We start from the raw sequence: 18203 nt of genomic DNA, 5'->3' as shown, positions 1-18203 counted from the left end.
GACGACATGGTGGCCACCAACCTCATCTACCAGCAGATCGTACGCGGGGTCAAGTTCGGAGAGTACCGATGCGACAGGGTGAGTCCAGGTTGGGTGAAGTTTGGAGAGTATAGCTGCGACAGGGTGAGTCCAGGGACGGTGAAGTTCGGAGAGTATAGCTGCGACAGGGTGAGTCCAGGGGAGGTGAGACTTCTTCTCTTCCTTCTGGCTCCAAAACTATGAAATGCACTCCCAAAAATACAATGGCAGTCCCTCAGTCAAATTTAGTGGACAAGAGATCCAGTACCAGACCTGGCAGAGCTAGCCTCTCAGCAGTACTACGTCTATCTGACTCTCTCCCCTCCCCTCCCATCCAGGATGACCTGGCGGAGCTAGCCTCTCAGCAGTACTACGTGGACTACGGCGCTGAGATCCTGCTGGAGCGTCTGCTCAGCCTCATCCCGTCCTACGTCCCCGACCGCGAGATCGGCACCGCCAAGACGGTGGAGAAGTGGGCCCACTTCATCATGGCCGCCCACAAGAAGGTATATACTGTACACCCGGGCAGGCCGCCTGTCGCTTTATAGGCCGTATAGAGCGTGGGTCAGAGCGGGGGTCTTCCCTTTAACCCATCCTCCCATTCTGACCTGAGATCAGATTCATACGAGGTTTCCACTGGACTCACACTGGTCTGATTAACCCATTCTGACCTGAGATCAGATTCTAAAAATATCAGTCGTTCTTCGATTTTTCAAAAATAGCAGACCTACAAGGGCGCGCTACGAGCTTGTAGATCTGCTATTTTTCAATAGCTAAAGCATAACATAATGCTAACACCAAAATGGGTTCCCGTTCAGAATGGATTAACTCTTTTTTTTTAGTTCAGTTAACGAAAACGTTTTTTTGTTTTATTTTAGGTTATTTTGCTAGTTTTCTCTCTTTAAAAAAAAAAACGAATTCTCCTTGCCGTCCGGATGTGTTGTGTGTCCACCAGGGCATCTACGCTCAGAAGAGATTTGACCCCCAGAAGGTGAAGGAGGAGGTGGTGGACTTCGCCCGCTACAAGTGGCCGCTGCTCTTCTCGCGCTTCTACGAGGCCTTCAAGTTCTCAGGTCAGCGTTCGTTCGTTCGTTCGTTCGGAGGAGGAGGAGGAGGGCTGTGGGCGATATGGTGTTAACCCAATTTAGACCTATACGGCTCTGAAAGAATATAATATTCAAAGATTTGTGCCACATTTTCACGATTTTTCAGAAAATAGCAGACTAAAATAGTTGCCGCGCTATGAGCTTGTAGATCTGCTATTTTTCAATAGCTAAAGCATAACATAATGCTTAACCCATTTAGACTTCTAAATCCTGAATTTCTGAAAAACCCCATGTTTCTATGTCAGTGGTTCTCAATATTTCATGTCAATGACCCCCAGAAATATATGTATTTGGCCGCCGACCCCCATCTGAAAATATGTAGTTCCAGGGACCTCCCCACCCAGAAGCAAGCAATTTTAGTTAAAAACCTTCGTTTGAAAGAATATATGTTCAAAGATTGGTGCCACATTTTGTGGCTAGTAATGTGGCTAGTAATGTCTTGTCCTTGTCTCTCTGGCGACACCTGCAGGTCCAAGCCTGCCCAAGAACGACGTGATCGTTGCGGTCAACTGGACCGGAGTCTACTTTGTGGACGAGCAGGAGCAGGTCCTCCTGGAACTCTCCTTCCCAGAGATCACTGCGGTCTCCAGCAGCAGGTGAGAGGCATGCTGGGAGTTGTAGTAGTTCTATGTAAATCACTGTGGTCTCCAGCAGCAGGTGAGAGGCATGCTGGGAGTTGTAGTAGTTATATGTAAATCACTGTGGTCTCCAGCAGCAGGTGAGAGGCATGCTGGGAGTTGTAGTACGCGAGCAGCAAAAAGCTGCCCCTCACAACCAACTCATTTACTGCCAACACCCCCATCTGGTGGCTGAATTGTGTACTCCAGGACCGCCTGGAGGTGGGAACACCTTTACTTTGAAAGACGTTTCACTCGGAAACCCAGAGTCAGGAAGTGAATAATCACTATGTAATACAGGTCCCGCGAATGTTATTGTATTCACCCAAAACATAAAAACTAGCCGATCTACAAATTCAAAACGCTCCGCATCGGCTATTTTTGCTATGACATTCATGCAACGTGGCCCCTCTGCAGTGAATATGGAAATATCCTCTCCTCTCCATCGTCAAAGTTGCCCACCCCTGGTCTATATCTATCATAACTCTCTCTCTCTCTCTCTCTCTCTCTCTCTCTCCCACTCAGAGGGGGTAAGCTACAGGGTCAGAGCTTCACGCTGACGACCATAAAAGGAGAGGAGTACACCTTCACGTCCAACAACGCCGAGGACATCCGCGACCTCGTGGTGACCTTCCTGGAAGGCCTGAGGAAGAGGTCAAAGTTCGTGGTGGCGCTGCAGGACAACCCCAACCCCGGTAAGCCCCCGTCCGTCCGTCCGTCCGTCCGCCCACTGTGGTCTGCCGCGCTGTGCCTTTGCGTCATGGCGTCGACACATCCGGTCAAAACCATTTGGGTTCAGAGAGCTTTCATTGTGGGCTCACTCCAGCGAGCAGACACTCGTTCTCTACAACCACTTCTTTAGGGCATCTATCATCATCATTTTTCGACCGCAGTCGAGATCATGGATTTCACAATACCACGCCAGGGGGGCAGTCAGACAGATATTTTGTGAAGCCACTAAGGAAATCAGGACTTGGCCTGTTGTGGCGCTGTCATTGGGCCCAGAAAATGGCCAGCTGGGCCCAAACGGATCTAGAAAGATTTACAATTCAAGGACTGACTGGCTTCATCTTACGTCCATATCAGACCCGGAGAACGCTTTGTCCATATTTCTTTACAGTCTTATGTACCACGCCAGACTTTCCGGTCCTTCATTGCCATCCCCAGTTCCTGATTACTGATGCATGTGTCCCTATAGAGCGTCGCAGTCCCGCCCCCTCGAGAGACCCGGAAAATAAATCCCCCGTTCATTTTCCTCATAGACTTTTCAGAAAGTATTTATTTAAAGACGTTTACGCCGCGGACAAAGCCAACTCTTGTCGTGACAAATCATGACAACAAACACAATTTCTCGGGCCAAACACAGAATTAGAAAGTAGAAAAAAACGGCAGGTTTTAACACTTTTTTGTTGTTTTTCTTCTTTGTGATTATTTGTTTGGTCACATTATGTTGTGTGTGTTGTCATGATTTGTCACGACAAGAGTTGGCTTCGTACGACGCTTAGAAGGTCTTTAAATAAATACGTTTTGAAATGTCTATGGGAAAAATGCATTGAGATTCATTTCCTGGGCCTGGCTTCGTCATGAAAGGGGGCGGGACTACGACGCTCTATAGCGATGACATCAGGGAACGACAGTTTTCTACCTCTGGTCTGCTTTGAGGCAGGACTCCAGAGAAGAAGGGAAGATGTAACCTCATTGTCAGCTCTGTAGCAGTGGCCAGCAAACTGCGCTCTTCTGGATCGGACCAGTGAAGAAACACAGGGAAGGTTTCCGTATATTAGATTAGTCGATGGGTGGCTCTTCCAAGACAGATTTTGCGTTCTCATTAGAAGGCGGGTGTAAGTGCCATCCAACCGTTTCTCTAGAGTCGTCCTAAATATTTTTACTTTTAACATCTTACTAAGCTGGTATGACCAGATCTTATGCGTGTCATTGCAGGCTGACCAGGCCATACCCTTCCTAGTTTGAAAATCCCTTTGGGAAGAAGATATATATGAACACAAATACTCAGAGGAGTGTTGTTAAGTGCTTTTATAATGTGGTTATTGTTGGATTTGCATATATTTACGGTATTCAGTTTAGTAGGGCATCTAACTACTTCCACATACTTTGTGCTAGTTCAAACTTCATTTATTTATGCTTGTATTTTAATTTTTACATAACAATTTAGGCATTTAGCAGACACTCTTAATCCAGAGCTATTTACAGTAAGCAAGAACAAAACAAAACCATGGTAATACATACATTTTGAATTCTGGACTTTTACTTGCAATGCTAGTATTTCTACATTGCAGTATTGATACATATACTTGAGTAAAAACATGCAAGTACTTTTTTTTCCACTACTGTCTTTCCGCCACTTTCTTTCTTTCTTTCTTTCTTTCTTTCTTTCTTTCTTTCTTTCTTCCTTTCTTCCTTTCTTCCCGCCTCTCCCTCCCAGCGGGGGAGGAGTCGACGTTCCTGAGCTTCCAGAAGGGAGACCTGATCCTATTGGACCAGGAGAGCGGCGAGCAGGTGCTCACCTCTGGTTGGGCGCACGGCATCAACGAGCGGACCAATCAGAGGGGAGACTTCCCGGCCGACTGCGTCTACGTGCTGCCCACCGTGACCCGACCGCAGCCTGACGTGGTGGTGAGCATGCACGTGCACGCACACACACACGCACACACACACACACACACACACACACACACACACACACACACACACACACACAGAAAAAGGTTTCCTGAGATATGTCGATCTGGCTCCAGTGTTAATCAAGAGACAGCTGTTGGACACATGCAGGATCATACGGTATAGCTCATCGTTCCATGTCTCCTCTCTCTCCCCCTCCCCCTCAGGCCCTGGTGACCATGACTCCAGACCAGAGGCAGGAGGTCCGCATGTCCACCCTGGTGCTGCCGGAGAGCGAGGACAGGGTGAAGCCCTACACCCTGGAGGAGTTCTCCTACGACTACTTCAGGTACACACGCCATGATCAAACCAGGTTAATATCAGAATACTGATATTAACACACACACGCAACGCACAAAACTCATGAATGAAACGCATGTACGAAACGCACACACGCATGCATACACGCAATGCACGCCACACACTCACGCAGTGCATGCACACAGTGCGCATGCACGCAGTGCACACCACGCACGCAGCTCACGCAATGCACGAAACACATGCAGGCAAAGCACACGCATGCACGATTACACGACTACTCTAAATGCGTTGGTGAAAGAATCTCTCCCTCTCCCTCTCCCTCTCCCTCTCCCTCTCCCTCTCCCTCTCTCTCCCTCTCCCTCTCCCTCTCCCCCTCCCTCTCCCTCTCCCTCTCCCTCTCCCTCTCCCTCTCCCTCTCCCTCTCCCTCTCCCTCTCCCTCTCTCTCCCTCCCCCTCTCCCTCCCCCTCTCCCTCTCCCTCTCCCTCTCCCTCTCCCTCTCCCTCTCCCTCTCTCTCTCTCTCTCCAGACCCCCTCCCAAGCACACGTTGAGCAGGGTGATGATCACTAAGAACCGAGGGAAGGACAAGATGTGGACGTACACCAGGGAGCCAATCAAACTGGCCCTGCTGAAGAAGGTGGTGAACCACGAGGAGCTGTCCCAGGACGCCTGCCTGTCCTTCATCGATATCCTTCTGTTATGTTATACTTTAGACTTTAGCTATTGAATAATAGCAGATCTACAATAGTTCCAACCCTGTGGGATTTAGTGTCGAATTGTCCTTGAGACTCTGAACCCCTGATTGCTCCTGATGGTGCCTTGTATGGTTTTCTCTGCCGTTGAGTTGACGTGTTTTTAAAGGGCGCTAGCCCCTCCTATATTCAGCTATAGTGTCAATTTTTGTCCTAACACAAACATTAAATGCCACTTACAATGAATGGAGAATTTACGCCATATGCAGACGAGCAAATTGGCTATTTACGTCCCTCACAAAGTCAAATTAAATTCCCATCTGAGCAAATTGGTAGGCCTATTTTTGTTAAATTCCCATTGATAATGAATGAGAATGTACGTCCTATGTGTCTGAGCGAATCGACACGTTACGTCATGATGATGTACGATGATAAGAGCGCCCCTCACTTCACACGGGTGTGATTTAAAAAAAAATCTTAGGGTAACTGTTGTATAATGGAAAACAAGTCTGCACTCTTTAGTCTGCTCTGAAGAAGGCTACTGCCGAAACGCATCAGCGTTCTCAAATAAACATGAGGAATTGCGTCTGAGCCACGTCTGAACACTGCCTTAAACAAAGGGCACCTTTCAGAGGAAGTATACACCTGTTTTTCCTTCTTTACCGGTAACTGTTGTATAATCTACGGAACTGGCCTATCGGCTCGTTGCTGCAGCCACGCAGGCGTGCCAGTAATAAGGATAAAGCACCTATTATTAGTATACCCTCTCGGGTAAAATTGCTTTATTCAACGGCCATTGAATGAACAGTGAACGACGCCCCACGCAGCTGTCTCCCTTAACGAGCGCCCCACCTATGATGAAGTACATGGGCGACTACCCGTCCAAGCGGACGCGCACCGTCAACGAGCTCACCGACCAGATCTTTGAAGGAGCTCTGAAGGCGGAGCCGCTCAAAGACGAGATCTACAGCCAGATCCTCAAGCAGCTCACTGACAACCACTTCAAGTATGTACACTAACCCCTCACAGACAACCACTTCAAGTATGTACACTAACCCCTCACCGACAACCACTTCAAGTATGTACACTAACCCCTCACAGACAACCACTTCAAGTATGTATACGCTAACCCCTCACAGACAACCACTTCAAGTATGTACGCTAACCCCTCACAGACAACCACTTCAAGTATGTACTGTACACTAACCCCTCACAGACAACCACTTCAAGTATGTACACTAACCCCTCACAGACAACCACTTCAAGTATGTACGCTAACCCCTCACAGACAACCACTTCAAGTATGTACACTAACCCCTCACAGACAACCACTTCAAGTATGTACGCTAACCCCTCACAGACAACCACTTCAAGTATGTACTGTACACTAACCCCTCACCGACAACCACTTCAAGTATGTACACTAACCCCTCACAGACAACCACTTCAAGTATGTACACTAACCCCTCACAGACAACCACTTCAAGTATGTACACTAACCCCTCACAGACAACCACTTCAAGTATGTACACTAACCCCTCACAGACAACCACTTCAAGTATGTACTGTACACTAACCCCTCACCGACAACCACTTCAAGTATGTACACTAACCCCTCACAGACAACCACTTCAAGTATGTACACTAACCCCTCACAGACAACCACTTCAAGTATGTACACTAACCCCTCACAGACAACCACTTCAAGTATGTACACTAACCCCTCACAGACAACCACTTCAAGTATGTATACGCTAACCCCTCACAGACAACCACTTCAAGTATGTACTGTACACTAACCCCTCACCGACAACCACTTCAAGTATGTACACTAACCCCTCACAGACAACCACTTCAAGTATGTACACTAAAGGTCATTACACACTGGCGAATTGGCGACGCGATATATTCGTGCGAATAATTCGCATTTAAAAAACCCCCAATTGAAGTCCATGCAAGCTTCCACATCAGTGGCGAATGTGCGAAAATGCGACCGTTTTCGCTCTTTATTTGTTCTCTCTGGTGTCGTATTTTGCAGAGATTCGCAGGCGAACTGCAACATGCAATATTTCGCATTTTCAGATCGCTTATTCGCATCGCGTCGCTAATTCGCCAGTGTGTAATGACCTTTACCCCTCATAGACAACCACTTCAAGTATGTACACTAACCCCTCACAGACAACCACTTCAAGTATGTACACTAACCCCTCAACCACTTCAAGTATGTAACAATTGTGTGTGTGTGTGTGTGTGTGTGTGTGCGTGCGTGCGTGCGTGCAGGTACTCTGAGGAGAAGGGCTGGGAGCTGCTGTGGCTGTGCACCGGTCTGTTCGCTCCCAGCAACGTTCTGCTTCCACACGTCCAGCGCTTCCTGCAGTCCAAGAGACACCACCCGCTGGCCGGAGACTGCATGCTGCGACTGCACAAAGCACTGCGGTATGACTACACACACACACACACACACACACACACACACACGCAACGCACGAAACAAAAGATGTGTTTTCCTGTGTCCTCGCCCACACTAGTAACGTTTTCCTGTGTCCACACCCACACTAGTAACGTTTTCCTGTGTCCACACCCACACTAGTAACGTTTTCCTGTGTCCTCACCCCCACTAGTAACGTTTCCCTGTGTCCTCACCCCCACTAGTAACGTTTTCCTGTGTCCTCGCCCACACTAGTAACGTTTTCCTGTGTCCTCACCCCCACTAGTAACGTTTTCCTGTGTCCTCACCCCCACTAGTAACGTTTTCCTGTGTCCTCACCCCCACTAGTAACGTTTTCCTGTGTCCTCGCCCCCACTAGTAACGTTTTCCTGTGTCCTCACCCCCACTAGTAACGTTTTCCTGTGTCCTCACCCACACTAGTAACGTTTTCCTGTGTCCTCGCCCCCACTAGTAACGTTTTCCTGTGTCCTCACCCACACTAGTAACGTTTTCCTGTGTCCACACCCACACTATAGTAACGTTTTCCTGTGTCCTCACCCACACTAGTAACATTTTCCTGTGTCCTCACCCACACTAGTAACGTTGTCCTGTGTCCTCGCCCACACTAGTAACGTTTTCCTGTGTCCTCGCCCCCACTAGTAACGTTTTCCTGTGTCCTCGCCCACACTAGTAACGTTTTCCTGTGTCCTCGCCCCCACTAGTAACGTTTTCCTGTGTCCTCACCCCCACTAGTAACGTTTTCCTGTGTCCTCACCCACACTAGTAACGTTTTCCTGTGTCCTCGCCCCCACTAGTAACGTTTTCCTGTGTCCTCGCCCACAGGAACGGACCCAGGAAGTACCCTCCTCACCTGGTGGAGGTGGAGGCCATCCAACACAAGACCACCCAGATCTTCCACAAGGTCTACTTCCCCGACGACACGGACGAGGTGAGAGACACGCATGCAGCATCACACCCACATCTGTATCTATCTACCAGTAAGACTCCTGAGGGCGAGACCTCAGTTTTCGCCAGGCTGCCGGGCGCGGCTGCACTAATAACTTTGGGGCAGGCCCGCCTCGAGTTTGAATGAACAGGTGGGCCTGTTGAGAACTCTAGTTTTCACCGGCTGCCGGGCGCGGCTGCACTAATAACTTTGGGGCAGGCCCGCCTCGAATTTGAAATGCACGATTCCATAGTTAAGCTACATGTATAGAAAGACGTATTTAAAGTGGGTCATGTGCTGTAATTGTAACAGCTGAAATCAATAATATATCAGTATTAACCTGCGGGCCGCGTTAAGTGAATGTGGGGGCCCCTGGCCGCCAGTTGCCCATGTATGTATTATATGCACACTTGTATTCTGATTCTATGATAAATATTGGTTAAATCTATTCGATATCTGACTGAAATAAATAAAATAGGCCATAGCCACCAATAGCCAATAGCCACCTTGACATGTTCTGATGCCAGCTTGACATGTTCTGATTCTACCTTGACATGTTCTGATTCTACCTTGACATGTTCTGATGCCAGCTTGACATGTTCTGATGCTACCTTGACATGTTCTGATGCTACCTAAAATGTTCTGATGCTACCTTGACATGTTCTGATGCTATACCTTGACATGTTCTGATGCTACCTTGACATGTTCTGATGCTACCTAAAATGTTCTGATGCTACCTTGACATGTTCTGATGCTACCTTGACATGTTCTGATGCTACCTTGACATGTTCTGATGCCAGCTTGACATGTTCTGATGCCAGCTTGACATGTTCTGATGCTACCTTGACATGTTCTGATGCTACCTTGACATGTTCTGATGCCAGCTTGACATGTTCTGATGCCACCTTGACATGTTCTGATGCTACCTTGACATGTTCTGATTCTACCTTGACATGTTCTGATGCCAGCTTGACGTGTTCTGATGCCAGCTTGACATGTTCTGATGCTACCCTGACATGTTCTGATGCTACCTTGACATGTTCTGATGCTACCTTGACATGTTCTGATGCTACCTTGACATGTTCTGATGCTACCTCAACATGTTCTGTGTGCCATGCAGGCGTTCGAGGTGGAGTCGAGCACCAAGGCCAAAGACTTCTGTCAGAACATCTCTGCCAGACTGCTGCTCAAATCCTCCGAGGGCTTCAGCCTCTTCGTCAAGATCTCAGACAAGGTACAGTGTTCATAGACACAAAAAGGTTGTCTTTTCTCTCCAAAGTAGTACTGCTTAATTACCAGAAGGTGTAAAATGCAGACTTGCAAAGGCACTCCGTCTTAGGTGAAAAAATATAAATACAATTTAATTGATGAGCGAGGCAACAAAGAAATGACCAGCGACCTTTCAGTCTTCGTCAGGGTCTATAAAACAGCTTGGCTAACAGTCACATTTAAATACCTCCAAGTGATGTTCCAATTATCTCATTGTGTTATTACATCATTAACATTTCAATGACACAAGTTATTCAATTGTAATGACACAACGTCATTTAATTTCCATGACGAATCTATAATGTCATCATGACGAATAAATGACCCGGGTACAGTGTTCATTTTGTGCAACAGGACATATCACACCGACTAGACTAAGACTAAACCATTTCAGATGACTAAAATAGGACTAAAACTAAATGGTGTGTTATTCTAAAGACTAAGACTAAATCAGAATTAGCTGTAAAACATAACAGGGTATCAGAGCGGTGGTTCTTCTCCAAGTGAACAGACTGTAACTCTGTACTCTGTCGGAGTCATGGAGTCCTTGAAGTCCAGACTGTAACAGACTTTAACTCTGTACTCTGTCAAAGTCATGGAGTCCTTGAAGTCCAGACTGTAACAGACTGTAACTCTGTACACTGTCGGAGTCATGGAGTCCTTGACGTTCAAATGCGTATTAAGAGTGTTAAAACAGCAGGGGTGACTTCAAATGGCTTGTTTGTGTGTCTGCGTGTGTTGCAGGTCATCAGTGTCCCTGAGGGAGATTTCTTCTTTGATTTTGTGCGACATCTAACGGATTGGATCAAGAAGGCGCGGCCCGCTAAGGACGGTAGGATACGTCAGAGAGCCAATAGGAGCGAAGAAAAGACGATATTATAATAGTTTTGTTTTTATGTAGGAAACAAAAGTAAGGCACCCATAAAAATGTGTCTGTGACACACAACGCTTTTGCTTGCCAACAAGAACAGATCTGGTCAGCAAGCATGGTGTGTAACGATACATTTTACAGCGATACCACGATACGATACATGGACGATATTGGTTCACTATGACGATGCGATACGATAGGATTCAATGATTTGAAATCGATACAGTAGCAAATACATATGTTACAAATTAAATATGTGTGAAACTTGTGGATAGTGCAGGTTTTTTAAGGGAAAGATTTACTATTATGGATATAAATAAACACAGTTATTCTCTGGCAAATAGATGGACGTTGTATTTGAACACTTGGCGTGAACACACAAAACAGTGTTTTGTATTGATTCATTACATTGCAAAACGATTCGATACCGATTATTTCCATTGACGATACGATACAAAGTCAAAAGATACGATACGATATTTGCTGTTTACATTTCGATATACTAAGATTTCTTTAATTAAAATCGATATTTCGATACAGTTACTATATCGTTACACCCCTATTATTTATACATCAGGTCATCTCGAGGAAGCAATCTGATTGGTTGAAACAATCCATCTAGCCGTGCTTCAAACGAGCATGATGGAACGCCTAATCAAAACATTTAAAAAACTAAAGAAATTCTGTCGTAGTGGCTACAACTGTCATTAAAAATGTAGATCTTTTTTTTAGCGAATATCTTAGTTATAATTAAATTGAGTTGACGTGTTTTTTTTTAAGGCTAACTGTTGTATAATCACAATAGTACATACATAGTACACCGATAGGTGCTGCCTACGGAACTGGTCTATCGGCTCATTCCTGTCTGTTGAACTGGCCTATCGGCTTGTTCCTGTCTGTGGAACTGGCCTATTGGCTCGTTCCTGTCTGTGGAACTGGCCTATTGGCTCGTTCCTGTCTGTGTAACTGGCCTATTGGCTCGTTCCTGTCTGTGGAACTGGCCTATCGGCTCGTTCCTGTCTGTGGAACTGGCCTATTGGCTCGTTCCTGTCTGTGGAACTGGCCTATCGGCTCGTTCCTGTCTGTGGAACTGTCCTATCGGCTCGTTCCTGTCTGTGGAACTGGCCTATCAGCTCGTTCCTGTCTTTGGAACTGGCCTATCAGCTCGTTTCTGTCTGTGGAACTGTCCTATCGTCTCGTTGCTATAAGCAACACAGCCTGCAGGCGTGCCATTAATGACGGTAAAGCACACCCACTCGGGTGATATTGCTTAAGTGCAAGTGCGTATGAATTAGGCTGTGTAGAGTTGACTGCTCACTAGCTCCCCCTGGCTCTCTCCGTAGGTATTGTTCCCTCTCTGACCTACCAGGTGTTCTTCATGAAGAAGCTGTGGACGGCTACCGTTCCTGGAAAGGATTCGTTCGCTGACTCCATCTTCCACTATTACCAGGTGCCAGTAATTAGAGTAATGTTAACTCCATAGATGCATACAGTAGTAGTAAGAAATATGGTCTCATTGACTTCCATTGTAACGGGGAAACAGCTCTCAAAGTCACTATTTTAGCACATAAACAAACGCAACAAAAGCTGATTCTGACAGTTTATCAGGAAAACTCATGCGGTTTTATTTTTAATAAAATATTTAAACTTTGTCTTGTTTTGACTTATACGGTAAGAAAATAGCCCAAACCTCCAAAAAGGTGGTCTTACCCTTTAAGTAAAACATGCGAGTACAAGTTTTTTCATGCACCACTGTCTGTCGCATGCACTCCCACTCCCAACCACCAGGAGCTGCCCAAGTACCTGCGCGGCTACCACAAGTGTTCCCGCGAGGAGGTGTTCCAGCTCGGGGCGCTCATCTACCGCGTGAAGTTCGAGGACGACAAGTCGCACTTTCCTACGATTCCCAAGATGCTCCGGGAGCTCGTCCCGCAGGATCTGATTCGCCAGCTGTCGCCCGACGACTGGAAAAGGGTAAAGGCGCCATGCAGCGAACGGATGAAGACTGTCGCTGTGTTTCGTGGGTGCAGTACTTAGTTTGGACAGTTTTTGGTTTAGACTAGTCATTGGGTTAGACCAGTCATTAGTCCTACAACTACAACCTATCTCAAACCCTAAACCTAACCTCCCACGGGACAGCACACCTAAACCTAACCTCAACCCATGTCTAACCTAACCAATGACTAGTCTAAACTAAGTATGCACCCCGTGAAATAAAGGTATAGGGGGAAAGGATAGGTGCTGGGGAAACAGTTTGTACTCGCTCTGGAGTGTAATCAAACAAAGTGAAGCCGAGAGACTGTGTTTTCTCCCGTCGGAGTTTATACAAACTCACCACGGACATTCCCGTTCCTGTTCTTTATTACCTTTAACCTGTGTGTGTCATTGAACAGTGAAACCACACACACGCATAGAACTACCTGTGCATCTGTATGCTGTCCATGCTACCTACTAAACTCCCATTAAAACCGTTGGACTCTGTATCTTGCCTCATCGTCCAGTCCAAGGGCGCATGCATCATCATTCGTTGCGTTGTTCTTTTTTTTTACATCTTTTGAAAATTACGAACTCATTGGAGTTGTGCCTCTTAGTCTTTCAGTCATGCTGCTGAGATAGTATAGTTAGTTAGCAGTTTAGTTATTTAGCTCATTAAAAGAGAAAAACACATTAAAGGTCCTTCCAAACGGGCAGTGATTTAACGGAGCCTATAGTTAAGGTTAGGGTCACGTTTGAAAGGCCCTTAACCCATTCTGACCTGAGATCAGATTCATACGAGGTTTCCACTGGACACACACTGGTCTGATTAACCCCATTCTGACCTGAGATCAGATTCTAAAAATGTCACAGTCGTTCTTCGATTTTTCAAAAATAGCAGACCTACAAGCTCGTAGCGCGCCACTCGGTGGCGCGCTATGAGCTTGTAGATCTGCTATTTTTCAATAGCTTAAAGCATAACATGATGCCAACACCAAAATGGGTTCCCGGACAGAATGGGTTAATACAGTCAGTGCCTGCGAGATGAAGAAACATTGACCAAACAGGTGATGCTGCTGGAGATGTGTTTGTGCTTTTGATGTTTTGATGCTCATTCAGGGGGCGAGGGCACTATACGTGTATTCCCCGCGACGACGATTCATGTTTTATCGTTTGTTTTTCTTTTATTGTGTGTGTGTGTGTGTGTGTGTGTGTGTGTGTGTGTGTGTGCGTGTGTTCTATTGTGTGCGTGTGTCAGTCTCTCGTAGCGTACTTCAACAAGCAGGCTGGCAAATCCAGAGAAGAGGCTAAGCTGCTGTTTCTGAAAACCATCTTCAAATGGCCCACGTTTGGCTCCGCCTTCTTCGAGGTCAAGGTAATTAAGAACCGTTAAAAAACTCTTTCTCTGCCTAAAACAACAACTGGATGACATTTTTAAAGAATCACAGTTCGCCCAAGATCGACATTGGACGACGTATTATGTTATTGTTAATCCAGAATAATTAACACTCGCCAGTGTTATATTTAGTGGTTCTTGGCGGCTCCCTCGACTGGCAACGCTTTGCTTCCACGTTGTGACGCCATTAATAATAGTAATAATAATAATAACTTTATTTGTATAGCACTTTTCAAAAACAAGTTTACAAAGTGCTTCACATACAATACACAAACAGGCAATTAAAATCAACAATGAAAATTTGTCAAACACAAAATACAAAGAAAATAATAAGAGATAAAAAGCAGAAACTGGGACTGTTCATTCAAACTCATTAAAAGCCTTTAATTAAATAATAGTGGGTTTTTAAGAGTTTTTTTAAAAGTGGACACTGAAGTGGTCTGTCTGAGTGAAAATGTCAGTCGTTCTTCGATCTTTCAAAAATAGCAGATAGCAGATAGCAGATCTACAAGCTCATAGCGCGCCACCGAGTGGCGCGCTACGAGCTTGTAGGTCTGCTATTTTTCAATAGCTAAAGCATAACATGATGCCAACACCAAAATGGGTGCCCGGTCAGAATGGGTTAAGTAACGGAGTGCAGCTGACACGCCTGCCTGCTCTTGCAGTGTTTTCTGTACCTGTCAAATGAGGAAAAAAAAGAAGAAAACATAATCTAGTCTCGGTCTTGACTCTGTCTCGACCCCCTCCCACACTCGGTCTTGACTCTGTCTCGACCCCCTCCCACACTCGGTCTCGACTCTGTCTCGACCCCCTCCCACACTCGGTCTCGACTCTGTCTCGACCCCCTCCCACACTCGGTCTCGACTCTGACTCGACCCCCTCCCACACTCGGTCTCGACTCTGTCTCGACCCCCTCCCACACTCGGTCTCGACTCTGTCTCGACCCCCTCCCACACTCGGTCTCGACTCTGTCTCGACCCCCTCCCACACTCGGTCTCGACTCTGTCTCGACCCCCTCCCACACTCGGTCTCGACTCTGTCTCGACCCCCTCCCACACTCGGTCTCGACTCTGTCTCGACCCCCTCCCACACTTGGTCTTGACTCTGTCACCCTGTCTCGACCCCCTCCCACACTCGGTCTCGACTCTGTCTCGACCCCCTCCCACACTCGGTCTCGACTCTGTCTCGACCCCCTCCCACACTTGGTCTTGACTCTGTCTCGACCCCCTCCCACACTCGGTCTCGACTCTGTCTCGACCCCCTCCCACACTCGGTCTCGACTCTGTCTCGACCCCGACTCTGTCTCGACCCCCTCCCACACTCGGTCTTGACTCTGTCTCGACCCCCTCCCACACTCGGTCTCGACTCTGTCTCGACCCCCTCCCACACTCGGTCTCGACTCTGTCTCGACCCACACTCGGTCTCGACTCTGTCTCGACCCCCTCCCACACTCGGTCTTGACTCTGTCTCGACCCCCTCCCACACTCGGTCTCGACTCTGTCTCGACCCCCTCCCACACTCGGTCTCGACTCTGTCTCGACCCCCTCCCACACTCGGTCTCGACTCTGACTCGACCCCCTCCCACACCCGTAACAACGTTGTGTTTGACCTGCAGCAAACCACAGAGCCCAACTTCCCAGAGATCCTGCTGATCGCCATCAACAAGCATGGAGTCAGTCTCATCGACCCCAAGACCAAGGTAGGTTAGTGTGTGAGTGTGTGTGCGCGCGTGTGTGTGCATGTGTGTGCGTGTGTGCGTGCATGCACTGTGTTCCGGTTAATATGGTCTTGGTGTTTATTATTCAATATTGGCAATCGTTTTAAGTCGCTCTGGATAAGAGATTCAACTGAGTGAGTGTGTGTGTGTGTGTGTGTGTGTGTGTGTGTGTGTGTGTGTGTGTGTGTGTGTGTGTGTGTGTGTGTGTGTGCGTGTGTGTGTGTGTGTGCGTGTGCGTGTGTGCGCGTGTGTGCGTCTCCAGGACGTGCTCATCACTCATCCCTTCACTAAGATCTCCAACTGGAGCAGTGGGAACACGTACTTCCACATCACCATCGGCAACCTGGTGAGAGGCAGCAAGCTGCTCTGTGAGACGTCACTGGTAAGACTTACAATTACAATGTACAATGTATAGGCAAGGCATTCAGCAGACACTCTTTAACCCAGAGCCATTTACAGTAAGCAAGAACAAAAGAAAACACGATAATACGTCAAATACATAAAAATAGTCATCACGGATCATACGTAAGCTACAGGTTTAAAGGACAAACCAAGGTTCATGTTTTAGTTGTTATTGGAGAAAATAAAAGATGAGCGTGAATTTAATTTGCTGCTTTCTTTCGTTTTAGCGATTTTAGCTCATTTTGACAAGGGGGGGGGGGGGGGGCATTCGAAGTGGCTAAATAAATATATTTTTTACAAAGTGTCCTGGCAATTTCTTTATTATTATTTACTATATAGTCCTACCAGACCCCATACAATTACATCTGGCCACACAAGATCACAGGATCTGTTGAATGTGAAGGGGGAGGTGACAAAGTGACATATTGAGCCTACAACACAGTGTGGCGACCGCCTGGTTTGGAGTTGTTCCTTCAGACACGCAGAAAAAAACTACTGTGGCCAGATGTCATTTATTTGGGGTCTAACAATAAAGAAATCGCAGTTTTTTTTTGTCAAAACAAAAATACATATTTAGTGTGGCGACTGGTATACACACAGGGGAAACTTTGGCAGGAAAAGACTCGCTCACCGTATAGACAAATAAGTAAAACTCCTTAGACTGAGACTTAGAAAAATATATTTTATTTCATTTTATCATGCTGTGCTCTGTGCTCATGGTGCAATTAAAAAGCAAACGTTTCGGTGACTGGTACACACACCCAGGTTCTGCCATCGAGACGCCACATTAGCCACTTGTTCGAATGCCCAAAAAAAAAAGAAAAGCAGAACATTTAAAAAAGGAACACTCATCTCTCATGAACCTCTCGTGAAGAAAAAAGAAAAGTTGTCCTTTAAGATGGAGTCTGAAGAGGTGGGTTTTCAGAGTATGGCAGAAGATTGGGAGTGAGTCTGCGGTTCTGATTGCAGTGAGGGAAGTTCATTCCATATAGTTTTGGAGCCAGAAGGGAGAGGAGTTTGGGACGTGTGGAACGTCGCCCCTGTATTTTCAGTCAGTCAGTCAGTGTGTGTGTGTGTGTGTGTGTGTGTGTGTGTTTGTGTGTGTGCGTGTGCGTGTGCGTGTGCGCGTGCGCGCGTGTGTGTGTGTGTGCAGGGCTACAAGATGGACGACCTGCTCACGTCGTACATCAGCCAGATGCTGACCAGCATGAGCAGACAGCGCCTGGGGCGGGGCCAGAGCAAGTGAACTTCATACTGGCAGGAGGCCGCCAACCTCATCCGCCACCTGCGCCCCATTGGCCAGCACTGCAGCTGGGGGCGGACCTTCGCCTGTCACATGTGGAGGATGAGCCGCAGTCTTTCCTCCGCGACGTCCTCTTTGTCAGAGGAGGCCTCGCTCGGAGGAGGAGGAGAAGGGGGGGGGGGGGAGGAGGAGGAGGAGGCAGTTTGCACACCAGCAGCATCAGCAGCGACCCCGGCGAAGGCCCCTCCCACTACTGGAACAACGCCAAGATGGACGACGAAACGTCCAGCGAGGACGATTATCTGTAGCCCATTGACTCTCATTTACTGACCAAGGACGAAATCCGGCTCGAAGGACCTTTTAATTTAACCTTGTAGGTGCCGGTTCATATCTGACAGATCAATTATAGACCAAATCAATAACCGAGAGGAAACGTCTTGTTATAACATTCTTTGGGTTTATTCCAGAGAAGAGATCTTACAAGCGTCGGAAAGGCATAGTTCGACATGTTCTGACGTGTTAAACAGTGATAGACAGTACATATTATGGGATGTTACGTCCGGTTGCGTCAAGTGCCATCACGTC

General features: G+C 47.1%; 1 protein-coding gene across 1 annotated transcript in view; it reads left to right on the top strand.

Annotated features, from left to right (window-relative positions):
- Positions 1-17786, top strand: part of myo7aa (myosin VIIAa) — a 70409-nt gene extending 52623 nt beyond the window's left edge. Inside the window, exons 31-49 of the mRNA XM_080772654.1 lie at positions 1-78; positions 357-524; positions 974-1091; positions 1594-1720; positions 2267-2436; positions 4185-4375; positions 4588-4709; positions 5209-5366; positions 6225-6378; positions 7653-7808; positions 8644-8749; positions 9867-9980; positions 10760-10847; positions 12230-12336; positions 12675-12860; positions 14119-14235; positions 15872-15955; positions 16236-16355; positions 17529-17786. The exon at positions 1-78 is cut by the window's left edge and continues 150 nt beyond it. Of these exons, the coding sequence (XP_080628780.1) occupies positions 1-78; positions 357-524; positions 974-1091; positions 1594-1720; positions 2267-2436; positions 4185-4375; positions 4588-4709; positions 5209-5366; positions 6225-6378; positions 7653-7808; positions 8644-8749; positions 9867-9980; positions 10760-10847; positions 12230-12336; positions 12675-12860; positions 14119-14235; positions 15872-15955; positions 16236-16355; positions 17529-17621 (2457 nt within the window). The 3' untranslated portion in view covers positions 17622-17786. The remainder of the gene's footprint in view (positions 79-356; positions 525-973; positions 1092-1593; positions 1721-2266; positions 2437-4184; positions 4376-4587; positions 4710-5208; positions 5367-6224; positions 6379-7652; positions 7809-8643; positions 8750-9866; positions 9981-10759; positions 10848-12229; positions 12337-12674; positions 12861-14118; positions 14236-15871; positions 15956-16235; positions 16356-17528) is intronic.
- Positions 17787-18203: the final 417 nt, after the last annotated feature.

Source organism: Protomyctophum bolini (assembly GCF_963924005.1).
Source record: "Protomyctophum bolini genome assembly, chromosome: 9".
Lineage (NCBI taxonomy): Eukaryota > Metazoa > Chordata > Actinopteri > Myctophiformes > Myctophidae > Protomyctophum > Protomyctophum bolini.
The sequence above is the reverse complement of the archived record's forward strand: the minus strand, read 5'-3'. Positions and strand labels throughout refer to the sequence as shown.